The sequence below is a fragment of the Notolabrus celidotus genome, chromosome 2 (genome assembly GCF_009762535.1).
Source record: "Notolabrus celidotus isolate fNotCel1 chromosome 2, fNotCel1.pri, whole genome shotgun sequence".
Taxonomy (NCBI): Eukaryota; Metazoa; Chordata; class Actinopteri; order Labriformes; family Labridae; genus Notolabrus; species Notolabrus celidotus.
The window spans coordinates 34094459-34114372 of record NC_048273.1 but is presented as its reverse complement, the minus strand read 5'-3'; the positions used below and the strand labels follow the sequence as shown (position 1 = coordinate 34114372).

The 19914-nt window shown below is 40.3% G+C and overlaps 2 protein-coding genes across 2 annotated transcripts; one reads left to right on the top strand and one right to left on the bottom strand.

The window, feature by feature from the left end:
- The first annotated feature begins 58 nt into the window (after positions 1-58).
- Positions 59-15988, top strand: sec16b (SEC16 homolog B, endoplasmic reticulum export factor). Its single transcript, XM_034674630.1, has 26 exons — positions 59-85; positions 180-302; positions 577-882; positions 1511-1602; positions 1720-1822; positions 3580-3782; positions 3879-4018; positions 4130-4191; positions 4353-4491; positions 4576-4806; positions 5265-5362; positions 7468-7549; positions 7672-7789; positions 8134-8245; positions 8868-8973; positions 9082-9219; positions 9318-9428; positions 12356-12434; positions 12550-12709; positions 12828-12988; positions 13087-13115; positions 13321-13428; positions 13515-13610; positions 13702-13816; positions 14180-14218; positions 14311-15988. Exons 3-25 carry the CDS (start codon positions 614-616, stop codon positions 14194-14196), a joined length of 2769 nt encoding a protein of 922 aa, XP_034530521.1. The 5' UTR covers positions 59-85; positions 180-302; positions 577-613; the 3' UTR covers positions 14197-14218; positions 14311-15988.
- znf648 (zinc finger protein 648) lies at positions 15806-19701 on the bottom strand. The gene is made up of 2 exons (XM_034674639.1): positions 19483-19701; positions 15806-19239 (listed from the first exon to the last, which is right to left on the bottom strand). The coding sequence occupies exon 2, from the start codon at positions 19168-19170 to the stop codon at positions 17731-17733; it is 1440 nt and encodes a 479-aa protein (XP_034530530.1). The 5' UTR covers positions 19171-19239; positions 19483-19701; the 3' UTR covers positions 15806-17730.
- Between the last annotated feature and the right edge of the window lie 213 nt (positions 19702-19914).

The window sequence follows — 19914 nt, the reverse complement described above, 5'->3', positions numbered from 1 at the left end:
TCCCTACCGGCAACGTGGCAGGTCTACGCACTTCAGGGTTCCTCTTCACCCATATAAACCACAAGTCAGGGACTAGGTTAATCAAGTCAGAATGACACCGAAAACAAAACCGGTATTTAATGCCTTTCAATCAGGCTGAAGATGGACGTGATTTCATGTTTTCCTGTCTTGCGGAACAGCAGCTGTCAAACTCCTCAGGGCGTGCTCCAATGTTTACCTACAGCTGACTGAGAACACACAGCTGGGATACACTGCACCAATAAAACGGAGATGAAGGATTACACACAGTTATAATCTGGAAGGTATGTGTTTGATATCATAGAGTAAAACTTGGTGTATTGTTTTCCCCTTGATGTGAGTGATTTCTGCTTTTCTGGCTCTGTTTTGAGCAGCTTCACTGTTATGGGTCATATGGGTCACTTTATTGAACTTTATCCCCTTGTTATCATGCTGGTTTGTTATCAGCACGAGTTGTGAGTTTCTCTCATTTCCTGAGAAATGATGTGGCAGTTTGGATGTACTTTGACTGTGTCTGCCATTAGTGAGCTGTTGAGACTTTCTGTTTTCACCTCTCAGAACTGAAAACTCCACTTTCCCATTATTTGAGCTAACCATGGATCACAGAGGTCAACCAAGGCACGACCCGGGTCGTCAATCCCATAGAACAAAAGACAGAGATGACCACTATAGGTACTCTCAGCAGCAGGATGGGAACCCGGGCTACCCACCACCGGACCACAGGGACAGGCACCGGGCTCATTCTGACGCCCACTACAGGGGTCACTATACCAGCTATCCTGCCAGACAAGAACAGAATCCTTACAACACCCAGCAATATCATTACGGCTACGGACATGTGGAACACCAAAGACCACAGTCCAGGTGTGTACACAGATGGGACTGCACATACAATTCTCTTTAGCCAGTTTGTTCATCTGTAAAGTTTTGTTTTACATGACTGTGTTGTTTACAGCTGAATATCCCTTTTTAACATGCAGTACCAGATAAAAGTGATAGGTATAATACTTTATGGTGAAGTGATTTTCCTGAAAGCTGTGTGGTGCAATTGCAAAAGCTGATTATAGCATCAGTTATGGAGCTGCATCAGACAAGCATGTTTGTGATCTTTTATGTTTCTGCTTGTATTTTCACAATGTATCAGTTAATTTTTAGGCAGCAAATTGTTGAATATTCTGAAAAAAATGCTCATCAGATTTTTCTAATGCCTAAAGTGACAACCTCAAATTTCAGCTTTTGTCAAACCAATGATTTAGAACTCCAGGCTTTTAAATTGAATTATGATATCACATTTTAAAAATACAAAAACAGCAATCCATAAATGAAACATTTAGTCATAACAAAATACTTACTTAAAAAGAAGTGGAAAAGCTGGTTACGTAAAATGTCATAATAAATATACTAAACTGTATAGGTCAGTATGTGACAGCATTATTCTGTATTTGAGATTGAAAGATAAACAGCTAAAGAAATGTTATTTTGTTGTGTGCAGGCATGGGTACAGTCAATGGGACTACAGAGACCACTATGAGCACTATGGTTATCATGACCATGACTACTACAGAGGACAGCCTGCACGACAAGGTACAGTGACGAAAAACTTCTCTGTAATAGTTGAAATGTGTTGTTGAGAATGTACTTATCTTTGTGTCATGTTAAAAACAAATGATATGGTGTTTGTGTGTCGCTCTGATCACACAGATGCAGGTCAGTGGAGTCCCCATGATGCACGGAGAACAGACCACTACCATGACAGAGCGTACAGACAGGAGCATTCAGTGAGCTCTAACCCGGAGGAGTACAGGTGATATGATTTTTAAAAATTCAACTCTGCAATGGTCTGTGATTGGACTCTTGTCTACTCTCTGTCTGAACACATGTACATCAATTGACTTGATAATTGGCCCTTCAAATATTAACAAAGGAGGAGTGAATTTCTTCTTCTTCATTATGATTGACTTAACAACCAACTTAGGGGTGCATTTTCATCAACTGGACTTGGGTGCAATTCAGAAGTATCAGATTGTTTATAAATGTAACATCACTTCTAACTGAGAGCAGGAGGAGGAAGAGACTTCAGTAGGGGTGACTCTCCCTGGGTTAATATCACTAGAACATGTGAAAGGACTTTCCTGGAGTAGAATAAGAAAAAGAAATAAATAATAAATCAGATAACTGAGGCATATAGAGTCTATACAATACTAACTCTGCTCAGTATGAACCACTTTATCACCCTGCCTGCTAACCTGCAGTGAAAGTTCCAGACTATTAGCTGCTGAGTTACATACAGACTTTTTTTTGTAGGGTGCTACAGGAAAAAGCCTGCTTTAAGTGAGGGTGAAAATTCATCCACTTCATCCATTTCCATCCACAGGGAACCCTCTCAGATGATATCTGATATTTTTTGGAGTGCTGAGCATGTGTGAGAGAACTTAACTGTAAGGACCTTTCAGTGTGTGTGTACATTTTGGTGGCTCCTTAGCATTCTGGATTTGGTAATCCTTGAAAGTCTGTATCCGGATCAGGTTGATCCCATCAGGTTTTTCTGTGTAAACCGGGATAAAGGTAAGCTGGATTACCTGATCCCTAGTAGTAAAAAAGTGGATTACCAAATCTGGATACTTTTTATCTGAATTGAAACACCAACAACTGAGGGTTCCTGCAAAGGGGTGCACAAAAAAGTATGTTCAAAAGAAGTTAAAACCAGTTTTGGGAGTTAGCTGAATTCTATCCATCCATTAACTTGACTGTTTATCCCGTTTGGGGTCACGGCGGGCTGGAGCCAACCAGCTGACTTCAAGCAGAAAGCAGGGTACACCCTGGACAGATCGCTTACCCATCACAGGGCAAACATGGAGAGACAATCAACCATTCATGCACACACTCACACCTACGGGCAATTTGGAGTGAGCAGTTAACCTGGTGAGCATGTTTTTGGATTGTGAGGAAGCTGGAGTACCTGGAGTGAACCCACGCATACACAGGGAGAACATGCAAACTCCACACAGAAGGGCACCTGCCCGACCGGGGACTGTGCCACCCACTGCACCACCGTGCAGCCCATTAGCTGAATTAACTCCTAAAATAAACATATTTTAAATGTATTAATTTTTAACCAAACGAGAAGGCAGTGTATGTTTGCTCGCATGAGGTTAAAGGTTTTTTTTCATACAGTACCAGTGATTGATCAGGTAGCACAGTCCTGCCTCATTGAGAACTCCTGAAGCTTGAACAGAAACCAGAATACTGGTATGCAACAGATATCAAGGAGGAGTCTTTTGTTTGTTGGGCGAGACGGTATGTCTTTTGTTGTTTAATGCAATGACTAAATTGTGCATCTGAACAAACTGTTGCTGCTTGTTGCTGCTCCATATGTAAACTGTATCAAGGTCTAAACGTTTTAAACTAGAAAATCAATGTTTTGACGGCTGCAAGTTTAGAGAAAACTTAAGTGTTATGACTTGAGAATAGGCTGAATCAAAATAGTTGTAGCAGCAGTTGAAAAAAAGTAAAGTAAACTTATACAAAATAATGTTGTATGTTGTTATTTATTACTTACAGGTATGACCAAGGGAGGGATAACTCCCAGCATTGCTTCAAAGACTATGAGGATCGTCCCTCCAGAGACAATGAAGAGGATTCCTCTTATTACCAAGGGACATTAGAGAGTTCCAAAAACTCAGGGATGTCATCCAGCAGCTATGAACTCAGTCAGTACATTAACGGAGCCGAACACACTGAATCTGTCCACACATCTGATGCAGGCAAGTGTGCAGAAAGCTGCAGGAAGCTGTCCCTCTCAGGTCAACCTCACTCATTGCTTATTATGATTCCTCATCCTTCCTTTCATGTTTTCTCAGTGCATCAGATGTCAGCTCCTCTGAAGTTCTCCATCCCTCATGCAGTGGTCAGCTTCGGGCCTGCAGGACAGCTGATACGGGTCAGTCCAGGTCTGTCCACACAGGAGAACATCAGCCAGCTGGAAATCCACAGTATGGAGGTAAGTTCAGTAACAGCCTGTGCAGAAGACATCATAAGGTTTTCTTAAACCACTATACTGTATCTTTAAAAAGACACAGGTGATGATTTTTGTGATCATGTCTAAACACAGGTGATCCTCAGTGAAACAAAGGAACAGACGGAGATGAGAAACTTCCCAGGGCCCTTAACAAGGTACTTCACCACCATCTGTTGTGTGCTAATAAGACTGTAAATGCTCCCCCCCATCAAGTTATCTAAACTCTTGACATAAAAAAATGTAATTATTATAAGGCTTATATTTACATTCAATGTTTAAATCTTGTGTTATTTGTTGTTTCTTATCATTTTCAAAGGGAAGATTTGCACAAAGTAGATGCCATAGAGTTTGCCCACCAGAGGGCAGGTGACTGCATGAGAGATGACAAACTCCATGATCAGAAATCTGCTGCCCTCTTGTGGAATCTACTGATACTGCTCTGCAGACAGAATGGAGTAAGTGGACCAAATATTGCAAATAGTACTATTTATCTTAACATCTAAACAATTCTTGTGATCATTAATTTTCCCTAATTTCAGCAAATAGTGGGCTCAGATATCGCAGAGCTGCTGATCAATGGCTCACATTCAGATGGAAGCTGGGAGAAAGAGGCTCCAACGCTCATCGACTTCAGTGAGGGCTCAGTTGCTGAAGAACCACCTCCCAAAGGAGATGATCTGCTCACAGGAAATCTGACTAGCTTCAACTCTGAAACATCGGTGAAAGATCTGCAAAGCTACACCAAGCTGCTGCTGGCTGGGAGGAAGAAGGTTTCTACCTTTTTTTCAATCTCTCTCTGCAGCTGTTTGACAGTTGTTTTGTTCTCACAGTCAAAGCACACTGCAAACAACTCAAGTATTTTCCAGTGTTTGTATCTAATTTCTGTTCAAAATATCTCACTACACTTAATATAAGCTTCATCCGACCCACTAGACCAGAAAAGTAAGTCCTGATACAAATTGTTAGTTTATCTGGTCTTTATTTTTTGTTAAAATATGGGAAGGTTTGAATTTTGGTTCTAAAACTGAACTGATGCTGTATAAAAAGTTTACATATGAAACATAAACTAACTTCACACTTAGACATTGTTATATGAAATCATGTTTTCATAAAATGTTATCCATGAAAATACATGTTGAGCTGCTGAATCCTTAGCCTTACATCTTCACACAAGTTGCCATAGATATCACATTGTTCATCCCTCTCTTCTTCTTATTGTGTTCTCCAGGAGGCCTTGGACTCAGCTATGAACAGCGGCCTGTGGGGACACGCACTTTTTCTGGCCAGCAAAATGGACAATAGGTCTTATACCACTGTGCTGAACAGGTGAGAAATGATAGCGTCATCTGAGACATGACAGCTCCAACAAATCAGTACACAGCTTAACACATGGCAGTCATTTGTGAGGAATGCTTCATTGGACTCAACTGTGGAAGACAACTTGTTTAAACTGCTCTGTACACATATAAACATGGCTGTCACTTTCATACAGAGTTTATCCTCAGCCCTCTGCATGTGAGTTTTAAACACATGCAAATAATGTCTGTGCTGCAACACAAGGTCATCCCAGGACACACACTGGCATGACAGGGATTTCCCTCGTAAACACTAAAGAAATAGGAGCAACAAACCTCAAGTGATCAATCAGTAACATTGAAACGTCTTCCCGAAAGACCATGTGATGAAATGATTTGATCCTGGTCGTGTGCACATAGTTCAGTAGAAGTTTTAGCTGTGTTTCTAATCAACAAAACGTGACGCATGAGAGGTGGAAAAGGCACGTGAGGACTGGTTTGAGTTAGGAGGGAATATCAGAGTAAGCTGATCAGATGATGAGTGAGAGGGTCATGCCTTGGCCTTAGTCAGTAAAACATGGTATTGACCTGTTGGACTTAAAAGGATTTTAAATTGCCTGCTCAAATGGCTCAGCCTCATTGACATTTATTTTTGTATGGGTATCCAGTTATCTCTAATAAATTCACAGTTCTATCTTAGATTCATAATCTCAGCAAGTATCTGATAGGTTGCCATGAAAACATTTTGCACCATCATCACATCAAGATTAAAGTTGTCTAAATCTCTGGATTGTGACCAGACACGAAGAAATAGTGCTTGTTCAGAAATGTTGGCCTCCTTGAATTCCAAAATAAAATTACGAACATGGTTAATATTTGACCTGCTAGAGAGCAGAATCTTACTCTTGTCTTTGTGAGTTTGACAGCTGTAAGAAAAAGACATTAAAGGAGAGGAATGCACACTTCACTCAATTATTTGAATCTACAGATGAGGTGGGTAATCTTTGAAAATGACTGCTATGCTGGACAGTAACCAGACAGAGCAAACAATGACTCTTGGGAGAGCCTTGGTTATTTTTCATGTGTTTAACCAACACCATAGATTTTCTTAAGTGCTTGGAATAGGAGAGTGAGAGGTTACACGCTAAATGCAATCTGCAGCCTCACCACTAGATGGCATTTTATCCTTCGAGTAGGTCCATCACTGTGGGAAAACAGTCATGAAACATCCAGTGAGTGCATTAGAGCAGCATTTGGCTGTAGTCATAAGTAAGAGAGGTGGACTCACATATGCTCATGCTTATGTCTTGTGAGGCGTGGGGTGAAGAATGTAACTGCACATGTACCCTGTCAAAGTCTCGTGGCTTCCTGGCCGCCCTGTGTCAAATATCTCATGTTCAACATGAAGTGACACTGACCCCTAGTTCATATTGTGTTTTAAAAATTGCTTTAGGCTCCATCTTTGCACAAGGCACCAACCCAAATGTTTTTTTTAATCAGTTGTGGGATTTGTGGGTTTGTCCAAGATGGAGACACATTTTATTAAAACAGTTCTAAAGTTTTTCTATGCACCTACTACATCTCTTTATTTGCTTCCTTGTTTTTTTTAGAGTTGGTCTTGGCTCCTGAGTTATTTATAACTCACAGAGTGAAGTGGCAGCATGTAAGAGACCATTAACACTCCGCTTTGATAATGCCACTGGACATACAATAAGCCCAATTAAATCTCTTTGTCAGTCTAAGTCACATTTTTGTGCCGGATGAGATCTCAGTCTTTGATAAAGAGAAATGTTAGCACTATATCACTAACTAAAGTTTCTGTGAACTATTTATCACGTAACCTAACCCATTTTTCCAGGCTATTTTCACCACAGCAGTAATTCCCACTGCAGCATATGTTGCTGGAGGAATGCTTGGGGGAAGGGTGACAGTTAGTCAAGCCGATTTTGATTGGTGATTGACAAGAGAGGCAGGATTTGAGCTATCAGCTGGTGTATCACTCCTGTAGACAAAGAGTAGCAGCAGCAGCAATGCTCTATGAATCGTATGACTTCTGTTCAAGTGCAGTACACTGCTGCTAGCATGTAATAAAGCTTTGAGTGTGATGTGCAATGTCATGAATTCTGTTTTTGGCAGGTTTACTGGACAGCTAACATCAAGCGATCCCCTCCAGACTCTCTTCCAGCTGCTGTCTGGGAGGATTCCTTCTGTAGCCATGGTAAAACCCCCAAAACATCAACTCCTCATGCAGCCTTGTCATTACTCTTGCAGCTAAAACATTCTGAAAATGTCAGTCTGCTTTTTATTAGCCGCGTTTTGATTGTGATGATCTGTGTTCAGTGCTGTGGGAGAGAAAAATGGGGAGACTGGAGGCCCCACCTGGCTGTGATGCTCTCCAATGAGACAGGAGACCCCGCTGTCCAGCAGAAGGGCATTGTCACCATGGGAGACACTCTGGGTAATGATGCACAGGCTGACAGACAGGCTGTAATGTTGCTACTGCACAGATATAAGAGCTGATTGTTTTATTTTGCCATCGCTGCCCCGGCTCTCTGGAACTCTCTCCCTCCACACATCTCCAACTCTGACTCTCTTCAATCATTCAAAAACCACCTCCAGACCTTCCTGTTCAACAGAGCATACAACACATAACCTCTACCCCCGTCCCACCTCTCTCCTTGTTCTGTTTTATTTACCTGTTTTATTTTCACTTTTATTTTATGTAAAGCGACTTTGAGTATTAAGAAAAGCGGCATATAAATCCTATGAATTATAATAATAATTATTATTATTCCTTCGCAGCCTCCAAAGGCCTCATTCAGGCCGCCCACATGTGCTACCTCACAGCCGGTGTTCACTTTGGGGTGTTCACACAGAAGGCAGGGAGACTTGTACTCCTCGGCAGCAGCCATAGGTGAGCTCCCCTCTCCCCTTGATGCCATTTAGTTTAACAGTCTCCCACGTGTCATGATTTTGATGAAGAGTTATCCATCTATTTAAAAAAAATAGAACTGTTAGAAATTACAACAACGCAAAGTGATATGTCCTTCTGTCCTTCTGTGGTCCTTATCTTACTCTACACTACTCGAAATGGAGGTAAACCTTTCATAAAGTTTCCACCTAGAACCAGAGAATGATCTACACAACCCAGCATAAAAACTAGAGCCATCCTTGAGAATATACACCAACAGCCCCCCATGAGAGGTTCTTAAGAGATTCTTATAGGGAAAAGGTTTCACCAAGGAGTCTCTTTGGGGTCTTATCAAGAGCCTTTCCAATCTCTATGGTGGAGAGAACTTAGAGAGAACTCGCAAGAACCTAGGGAGATTCGGGGACACTAACAAGAACAATTCATATTCTGAGAGCAACTTTCAATGAGTTTGAGGTTGGACAGTGAAGATCTTTAAATACATGTGTTTAAAAAACATCCTTGAAGAAATCTTTCTTCTAAAATTGAATCTTAAAGTGAAAAGGGTCATCAATAAACCCTTGCTCTTACACAGAAGTCTCATATCTTTTTGTCTTCTCTCCTTCAGGCAGCCCTTTCAACACTTTGCAGCAAACTCTGCCATCCAGTGCACAGAGCTGTATGAGTATTGTCAGACACTAGGGGGCAAATACTTCTCTATACCAACCTTTCAGGTATCTCCTTCTTTCCTAAGATCTCTCACAATTTGATCAATAATGCCATTCTTATTTGCAAATGTGATAAAAAGCATGTGATGGTGTGTGTGCCTGCTTTGTACTCAGGTGTATAAATTCCTGTATGCCTGTCGACTGCTGGACTGTGGGCTGGCGTCTCAGGCCTTTCATTACTGTGAGGTGGTAGGTCAGGCCATCCTCAGACAGCGGGAGCCTTTCTTTGTGCTGACTGGGGAGGTTGTGAAGGTATTCACTCATAATCCTGAACATAAAGCAACACAATCTGTATCAGTTTAACATAAATGTAACATACGCTGTATGTGCTTGTGTTGTTTTTCCTGCAGCTGTCAGACAGGCTAAGAGACTCTGAGGGTCAGTTTGGGGAAGCTGGAGTCAGTGGAGGACAGGAACCTGACTGGCTGAAACATCTTCGTTCTAGGCTTCACAGTTTACAGGTGTGTACTTGCAACAATCTTCTCAAAGGCTTTTATTTCAGAACAATCCTGTAACATGAGGGTGAAACATGAAAGCCTGGCTTTTCATACGTTTGTTTTTTATCTTAGGCAGGGTTAGCGTGAGTAAAGCTGACTTATTCCCCAGTGTTAACGCATTAATCTCGAAGCCATTAAGATCCACAGTTAGTGCGTTATTTTTTTAATTTCTTGCTAATGTGTCCCTTTTGACATACAGTAGTTTAGCTGCTACAGGGTTTTCCTGGTTCCTACTTCTCTTCCATGATGGAACATCCTCAACCTCCCTGTGCTTCTGAATGGGGAATTTCACTTTAAAAAACTCAGAAGTAATATGCACTTTGTGTCAAACAGTAGTTAAATATCTCTGAAGTACTTTGAGTTTGAGCTACCACCTACACGCCAAGCATACAGGAGCAGGTAATCAGTCTGATATCAGAAGTCAACTGCATCACAAAAGGAAGCAGAGAACTGTTTTGGAATTTGTGAGTCACCACAGATCTACCATCAAGCTAAGGTTTCAGATCACACTGGTGCAGCAGTGCAGCTTTTACTTGAGGAATCAACGTAAAAGTTAAGATCATAAAGTACATTTCATTGCATTTATCTGGTCAGTCAAGACACAGGTATAGACTATTTTATGATGTTGAGATGGACTTAACAACTATTCTAAAATGTAGATGAAGGAAGAGCATTTATTTTAGTGTTGCTGTACGTCAAAGTTTTAGAAGCAGGACAACACCTCGACCGCGCCTCTTTTGGCACTCTATTAAATTCAGCCCTATTCCTCTCCTCCCCTCTCAATCTCACATTCCTCATCTCTCCCTCCCAACCCTTTTCTTTCTATTTCTTTACTCCTATATTATCCTTAATACGCTTCCCAAACCACCAACAACAAGAAATTTAATGTCAAATTCAGAATCACTACTGTAATTAAAACAGGTAATAATTGTCTTGTTGATGGAGTGGTCATTGCTACTGAAAACTTATAACAGTTACTTTTTGGTACTGCTTTCCAATTTTTTCTTGAGGGAGCACTAAACAACATTCAATATTATAGTTTTTCCCTCATTTTTAAATTAAGAAAATAAAGGAAAAAAAGGTACACAAGTATTCCCTTATCCTTCCCTCCTCCCTGGGATTAAACTGTATGCACGCAAAAATGGGTTATTGTTGTGCATATATCAGTTAAAGTTTGCATCTGCAATGATTTGAAGAAGGGGATGCTGAGGCTTGTTAATGTACCCAAGTTTATTTGAAAAAAAAAGCACTGAATTCTCTTCATGTATGAGACTTATGAGTTCCTCTTGCCATTGTTGAGCAGATGATGGTTCTGCTTGATTCCAAAAAATTAACAATTTCTTCTTTGCAATACGAGTGAAGGATCAGTTGCTGTTGGCATTTTCTAAACTGGGAAATCTGATCAGAGACTACTATCACAGCTTTCTGATAATTGCAGTCAAACATGTATGGTGTAGAAACTATAAATGTAGAGAAAACAAAGGACTTCCTGCTTATTCCATCATGAGAGGTGGTGATGTAAAAATGATCCCTATTGGCTAGTTTGGATAAATCTTACAATTCTGCATTCACCTCCAGAAACAGGTAATGTGACAAAATTCATTTAAACCAGTATTTACAGTATTTTATTTTATAAGTAGTAATGTCTAACCTTTCATTTTTTGGTGCATTTGCACTCTACTCCTGACCCCCAAAACAAATCTCTATGCTAGCTGCTGGTTCTGGCACCTTTATTATTCTAATCCAAACACTGCATACATTGAAATATACAAACAGAATATAGAAACTACAGTTTCAAGCAGTTTCTCTTAAAAAAATGTGTTCAGCATCCAAAGAGTTTTTTCCAAGTACTAAAACCCTAAAAATCGTCATTAGCTAATGTGCTGGAGGTTTCTATTTGGTGAACCTTTAATTTGTCAAGTCAAAACATCAGTTTGTTCAAAACATTTCTTTATGACTAAATATCTGCAAAAAACTCTTGACATTCTCATCAGCACCATTCAATTAAATGTATAGCATTAACCCTCCTGTTAACCTCAAATTTACTATCATCTTTTATTCTTGGGGGTCAATTTGACCCCAGCAATTTAAACCTCCAGAAGCTGATTGTTACCCAGGTTTATGTGTCAGGTACTTTATGTTTCTTTGATGACTACCTAAATATCCCTTTAAATAAAATATATTACGAGCATAAACACAATTTAAAGCATTTAGAAGGACTTTATGATAAAACAGAAGATCAAACTGCTGTGAGTTTGTCATGCTCTCGTCGGCCCTGCCTTGTTTCTGTGTTATCAAAACGTATGACACAGGACTCATCATTGAATGTCTTTAGAGACATGGTGGCTGGAAATATCATATCTCAATATAAAGGTTGGTGGGTTGATCCCAGCTCCTGCAGTCACATGCAGAAGTGTCCTTGGTTATAGTGACCTCAATATCATCCAAAACAACCAAAACAAATGTTGATATTTCTTATCTTATATACAGCTAAAACAGCCTGGGGTCAAATTGACTCCAAGAAACACTGATGTGTAATTTCTTTTTTTTTTGAGGAAATTGGAACATATCAACATTTTAATTTTACGTTTTCCCAGTTGTCCCCATTAAATTAGGAAATGTCATGAAATATGAAGCCAAAAAATGTAGTCATTCATTTAAAGACGTTAAACATTGAATGGGGTCCAATTGACCCCAAGGTTAATATGTAACTGTTTGCATGCCCTTGAAGATGAAAAGCCACATTATGAGAAAAGTCAGCATGTCAGTAGTTTTATGCAAACATCTTAGCATGATGGCTTTAGCTTAAATGTCACAGTGCTGCTGGGCCCTGACAGAGCTCCTGCAGGCGATATAGACTGTATAACTGCGGTCTGTTTGTTTTTATTCAGATAGGGAGTTATGACTATACAGACACATACCAGCCTGAGGAAACTGCTGTGCCCTATGAGGATATCAGAGATCACTCAGGTACTTTTTCACCCTCTTGGTAATACAAATATCTGCACCGTGTAGGCTCTACATGTGCAAATAAATACTCCCATGAGTACTTGACAAAGTTCTTTTCACTTTTATTTTACCACAGAATCTGACTTGCATGACTTGAACCAAGACACTCAGAGTCCAGTACCCGAGCTCCTTTATTACAGAGGCTCTGAGGATCAAGAAAACCTCTGGCAGCAAGATGAAGGGGACCCTGAGGAAATAGCAGCTTCTCCATGGGATTCAAAGGGAGCTCAGGACTGGTACAACACATGCAACAACATACCTTCCTCACTTCTGTCATTAAGCTCTTACTGCATGTGGTATCCAGTCCTAACGGTTCCTGTTATGTCACCGCCCTGTCTCTGTTGCTCTGTCTAGGCCACCTGCCAGTCATCCCGTGCCAGTGACAGAGGTTTATGCTCCCCCAGTGCAAACAATGGCTGCAGGCCAGGACTTCAGTTATCATAACACAGATAGTGCTGAAGTCAGAACTGCTTTGCCACATTGTCCTCAGAATTATCCGCCATCAGCTGCTGAGGGTGAGAAATGTTTGGCAGCAACCATTCAATCCTCTGTTCAGATTTTCTGAAGGGAGTCAGCTTAGGCATGATATTTTAATTTAATTTCTTGTTTTTAGGGGCTGGAGTGTCTTATGGAGAAGGCACGGTGAGTGGATTTATTAATATTCAGCAATGTAAATTAAGTAAGAAATAAAAAGATTGCATCCTTTTGATTTGAGGTCATCATACACTCATCTGCTTCTTGGTTTCATTTGCTAAAGTTGGATTTTTAGATTGATAGTCTTTAGATTCCTTTTTTGGGGTGTAGAGCACGTTATATGTTTGAAATGAGTGTCTGCTAACCTTTGAAGATGGGGTGTCAGATGCCAGAAATCAATACAAGTCAGCCGGAGCAGAGCCAACAGTACATCCCACAACACTTAGAGGCCTCTGAGGTGACCAACGAGCCCCCAGAACAGGTGAAGGAAGCCCCCTGCAATGTGGGACAACCTTTAAACTACATTGCAGTCATTTGACACCTGTCCTGTTTTCCCTGTCATTTAAGCAGAACACCAAGGGGGGATGGTTTAGCGGTTGGTTCAAATCAAAATCCAAAGATGTTCCAAAGGAGAGCACAGAGCTGAGAGGTCCAGCTCAGATGGTAAGAGTAAAAACATGATACCTTCAGTTACACTCAAGTTTCAAATTCAAAGATAACATGAACAACATAATGTATTTTAATGTTTTCTCAGAAGCTGCAACCCAGTGCTGGCTTTGGTCCTCCTCCACCTCCTGCCACCGTCTCTCCTGGCATGTTTCCATCCCAGACCTCTTCTGCAGGGATTAATCCATTTTCAAGAAAAGCAGGTGAGTTTTTAAATGATACTTGATTTATGTTGATACATTGCACATGTGTTTATAGTTTGAGATTTCAACAATTCAATTCATGAAGATGTTGCCAAATTCCACATTATCTTTTAATTATGGGAGATATCTGAGGTAATGGGCCCTTCAGGAGGGAGCGGTGTCAGACCTGTGCCCCTGCCATGAGCACAGTTGCTGTCCAGTGGGTCAAATTTCATATTTTGGCTAGAGTAAGGTCATGACATGCAGCCTGCAGCTTTTTTAGCGATGAAATTGAAATCATTGGCTTTCACTGATGAAATTTTACCAAGATTGAACGATGTGAATGTGATCGTTTTGCTATAAATATCCATGTCATCTTCTCAGGCCAGCAACTGGGGTAGGAATCAACAGCATGTGTCTCAGGTAAATGAAAGGACTTAAAGAATAATATAGAACATACTTAAGATTTGTATTCTCTTCAGACTGTTAACCCTTTACATCTTGTGTATTTATAGGATGACTGCCACTAAAACCAAAGCTGGGATTTGTAACTACCTGTCCTATTGACCTCAAGTAAGATCCCCACCACTCCCCTCCAAACACATTTCTTTTTTAAGGATGCCCTTTGAAACTGCCTGCTTGCCACCATCGTGTTGCATTTTGGATACAAAAATACTCCAGATGAACCGGCACGACTCACTCAAATTGCAGTGACACATATTGCAGAAACAGCTGATGTGTGTTTCCTTTAAGCTGACTGTAGGAAATTACAAGTTGATGCAGATCATGTTTTAGGAAAGGGATATCTAAATTGACCTGAATAACATTTATGTGTTAGGGATTTAACTTGGAGCTTTAGTGTGGCACAGTAAAGTTTGGGACTGCTTATGTGGGCATTTCTGAAAGTTCTGAAAGAAATCAGTCTCTAATAACTCACCCATTAATGATTATCCACCAGTGAGCTTTGCCAAAATCAACCCAATGTCATTTTTTCTTGATCAAATTGCCTCAATTCTGTGCAATGTAAGACAAGAACCAATACATTACTATACAGTTAACATAATACAATGCCAACTAAAATATAATCCATTGATGTTTTAATTCATTAGACTCAAAGAGACCAAATGCCATCTTGAAAACTAGTTGAGCAAAGTGTTTAGCCTTTTGTAAGGCAGGTAAAAGCAGCATTCATGGTGGGGAGTGATCCCACATGATGGGGAATGCGGAAGGGTTGGTTGGAAATACCTTTGTCAGGCAAACAGCCAAGTAATGCTACACATGGAGTCAGCAGACACTGAAGTGTGTATGTGCTCATAGTATTTGCAGTACCTTCATTTAAAAAAATAGCTTTATTATAAGTCCTGTTATTATTAGGGCTGTCAAACAATTATTTTAAAAAATCCCAATTGTCGCACGAGTGTTCATAGTTTACTTGCAATTATTTCATTATCTCCTCTAAATGTACCTGAAAGGGATATTTTTCAAGTTTAATATTCTTATCAACAATGGCAAATCCTGTTCCCCAGAATAACCTCAAAGGGGCTGCATGCTGAAAAAATAAGCTGTAGGCATAGCATGGCAAAGTCAAGCCCAACAAGCAACAACATGTGGACATACTGGCCTGAATGTAACATCACTAAGTAATACTAAACACAATGTAGTGTCCAACTTCACACCTGTAAAGGTTAACGAAAGACCATCTGTTGTATTAAGCATCCACATGTTCCATCACTCAAAGATCATTCCCTGCACCCTTCACATTTAAAGCAAATAATCTTACACAATGTACAGTAACTGTGTGCAACATCACATGTTTGATAGAGGCCTAAACAACTATGGCGAGACACACGTGGTTGTGTTGATCGTGCATTTTAAAAAAAACAAGTGATATTCCAAGGAACTTGCGAGAACGGGTTAACTTTGAAAGCCGTAAATATTAAAAATGTCTAAATGACAACCAATAGTTGTATTGGCACCTTTAAATGTATATAAAGAAGAGACTCAATATTTGTCATTGTACACATGTTTTAATGTAATTGAGATATTTTCATATGTCATATGTTTTTTTGCTTAATGTATAACCCTTAACCTTGATGTATTTTTTGTACCTCTGTACCAGCACAAGACATGTATTAATTATCAGTTCATCTGTGTAATTTTATACAAGAGTAATTTCTCAGTATTATTAAATGTTTATACCCTCCTTTTACACCCTAGCTTTTATTTATTTGTATTTTTTATTATTTCTATTTCTGATAACAGCAAAAACAAAATCACAACTGTTGAAATGCATCCAGCCAGCAGTGGGGTACCAGAGGGGTCTCGCTTGATGTACTAAAGTATGTGACTACATGGCAGGTGCCATCTCCTTTTACCATTAGTCGGCAGTTGCCAAGTGTAAGAGGGACATATTGGCCTGGAATTCAGCACTCACTGGCAGGCAGAAGGGGAGTCACTGCTGACTGCCTGCCAAAAATGTATTAATTAATTACTGTGGAGAGAGTTTGAAAGATAAATAATAAAGTCCAATCAATGGGTTGATTTCTGATGCAGATACGGGCCAAAGAGTCATTCAAAAAAACGTTCTGCTGCATAAATCTGATGTCCTTGAATGAAATATAAGGAACATTTGGTAAACATTGTAATAAGAAGGCTTATTGTTTTAATTTGGAATTAGTATGTTTAAAAAATGTATTATTAAGATACAAGTTCAGTTTTTTTCACCACTTTCACTTACGATTGTACAATAATGTTTCTCTTTACTCCACTAGAGCTTGACCTCTTACATGCGCAAGCTGGCAAAGGGCATACTATATTTAGAGCACAGTAGATGTAAATCTGGCATATTATGTACAATGAACTTCAGGATAAACCGACACATAATATCTAAAGACTCAACTAACATGTGCCTTGAGATTTTGTTACTGCATTCAGAAATTGTAATACACGGCTGGTGCTCTGTCATTCACCTGAACATTCGCCCATGAAGTCAAGTTTTACCTTATACCAAACTTCAAACTGCGGCTCAGAGACAGAATCGGGCATCTCTCTGTCAGAAGAACAAGGGGTTCCATCCCAGGTTCCACTGTCCACATGCTTAAGTGTCCTTGGGCTCTTTACTTAGCAGCCTCTGCCATCAGTGGATGAATAGGTGAAAGTGACTAGTAATGTAAAAAGCACTTTAAACCATTTAAACTCTGATCTATTAATGTTAATGTAAAGATGTGTCCCTTGGTATACGAAGTAGATACTGCAACTCCAGTATCCACCAGTTCTGTCAGGACATCAGGGTCCATAATAAGCATTACTTCTCAAAGATGTTGTGTATGCATGTGTGTTAATGACACTGGTGCTATAGTTAGGTATTTGAATTTCTGTGTGTCCATGATCTCAAGGCGAGGAAGTGATGAGCCTTCTGAAATGCAATGCTCAGTACCTTTCCTAATTAAACTGAGTCAGTTTGGCTCACCATGATATTCATTTTCAGAATAAAACAGACATGCAAGTATATCATTAGTAGAAATTCACAGGGATAAACTTACAATATTTCAAATATGCAACGCAGCAATGTTGTACAGACTGCAATTGCAATCTTAATACTCTTGTATGGCTTTAAGCATTACACCGTTAAGCCATCAGTTCCAGTGCCAATGTTGTGTCTGTGTGGTAATTCATGTCCTTAAACAGTCTCATGGGAACACAGTATTATGAACAACATGGAGTGTGCGTAGGAAGTTTCAGAACTAAGGTTCATATATTATACAGACATACTTTCATATAAATAAACTGGTGCCCTATGACCTTGAATGGATCCGAAGTGTCTGAAACTGCATAACTGACATAACTACACCACTGTGAGTTTATAGAACTTAACAATCAGTGTGGAAAGAGTCAGCTCAGGGATGGATGTAAACAGTATGTGTGTTTTCACATATTCAGACATTTTTGTCTTTGTGGTTCAGCATGTGCTGTGCAAGCTTTGTTGCACACTGGAAGGATTTGTTACAGTCCACGCAAACAAAGATCCTCCCAGCACAGGTTTGCTCCTGGTGAAGCTTCAATGTGGCTAAGTGGCAAAAGTTCTTGCTGCAGCCTGTACAGCTGTGTGGTTTCTCTTTACTGTGGACGTACTGGTGACGAACGAGGCGGGAGGCCATGGCAAACGCCACGCCACACTCAGTACACTTATGAGGTCGCTCTCCGCTGTGAATGGCCTCGTGTTCAGCCAAGTTGGAAGACTTTGTGAAACCCTTGGAGCAAACTGAGCAGACAAACGGGCGCACTCCACTGTGAATTTTTCTGTGCTCTGCCATTCGACTGGCCAAAGCAAAGGTCTTCCCACAGTCAGGGCAGGAGAAGGGCCTTTCTCCGAGGTGCTTACGCTCATGTCGCTGCAGGGAAAGGGGTTTATTGAAGGTCTTGCCACAGTGCTTGCATGGGAAGGGCTTGTCGTTGGTATGCATGTTCCGCTCATGCTTTCGCAGGTCAGAGGAGCGAATGAAATCCTTCCCACAGGTGTCACAGACGTAGGGCTTCTCACCCGTGTGAGTGCGGATATGCTTACGGTAATCTGAGGACCAGATATAGGTCTTGACACAGAAGGGGCAGTGATATGGTCTTTCACCTGTGTGTAGACGCTTGTGCTGCTGCAGCGTGCCCTGATGAGAGTAGGCTTTGCCACATATATCACACACATGCGGCTTGAGGCCAGTGTGTGTTTGTAAGTGACTCTGCAGGTTGCATAGCTTCTTAAAAGCCCACTGGCAATGTGTGCACTTGAAGGGACGCTGGTCTGTGTCAACTTCACTACGTTTTTTCATTGCCACCAAAAGTCGAGGGCTTTTACTGTCTTTAGACTTTTTATTTGATTTCTTAATGGGACAACTGATGACTTTCTTTTTGGTGTGATTACCATTTCCACAAGACAAATTATCCTCAACATTTCGTTCTTTGAGCTTAGACACTCTCTGAGGGACTGAGGCATCTTTTTGTATCTTACTGCTTTTGAGGTGCTTTGTGCAGTTCCTTTTCTTCTTCAGTGCAGCATCTAAGAGCTTTTCATTGGATACACGTATTTCTGTGTTCTCTGTAGCAAACTCTTGTTTGCTGTGGTCCAGGTCATCATTAAGTCCTAATTTCTCTCCAGGTGAATGCTCCGTTAACTTCTCCACAAGAGACCAGTTTGGTGTTTGAGGGTTCAGATAAAGGATTCCATTGTCGGTGTTCTCTGAAAATGAGTTCATACCGTCACAAAAGCTGCCAATTGATGTTATAGTCTTCCCAATATTTGTGTTAACACAGATATGTCCATCTGAGGAGGAAGGATTGATTGTGCTTCTACTTTCAGACATCACTGGTGAGATTTCATCAGCCATGGTCACTTTTAAATGGAGACATCAGATATGCACAGAGAGCTCCTTCAGCAGTGTGTTCTTTAAAAATACCTGAAAATTTAAATAATAGGAGCATGTTAGTTTAATTATCTGAAAGCCTTTTAAATTCACAATGCATGCCTCCCTGCTGGAACTACCATGCTGCACAAGTATCAAATGCTTCTAATAACAACCAATATTTCAAAGTTTAATAATTGGTCCTTGATAGATTTTAGTTCATCACTTAATTAAGCAGAAAACCCAGGCAGAGAATTTTGGCCTCATAAATGAAAAATATTTTACTGAGCTGCTTACCATGCGGTCTCCTTCCGTGCAGGTCAGGTCCAAGAGATACCTCAGAGATTCACTAGCAGACCTAGTCTAGTACAAGTCTTGGGAAAACGTCCAGTAGTGTTTATGGGAGGGGTTTGGCAGCAGCCGTGACAGGGTACACGTCCATCCCGCTAGTCAGCACCAACAGCAATGTCATCCCTTAGGCCTGGCTCAGCTTACATTTCACTGACTTACTTAACTTACCACACGTTTGTATGGCGTGTTCCCTAAGTAATATTCTATGTGGAAGGTTGAGGCATCAAATTCATGCGAATATACAAAATAAAAATATTAATGAATGTAGTTTTTCAGATTTTTAACATAATTATAATAACTTTTGGCGTCAATTTACTTACACAAACTAATTGAGCTGCATGCTTTCTGAGAGCTTTTCATAAGGAATAGCAAAATCTA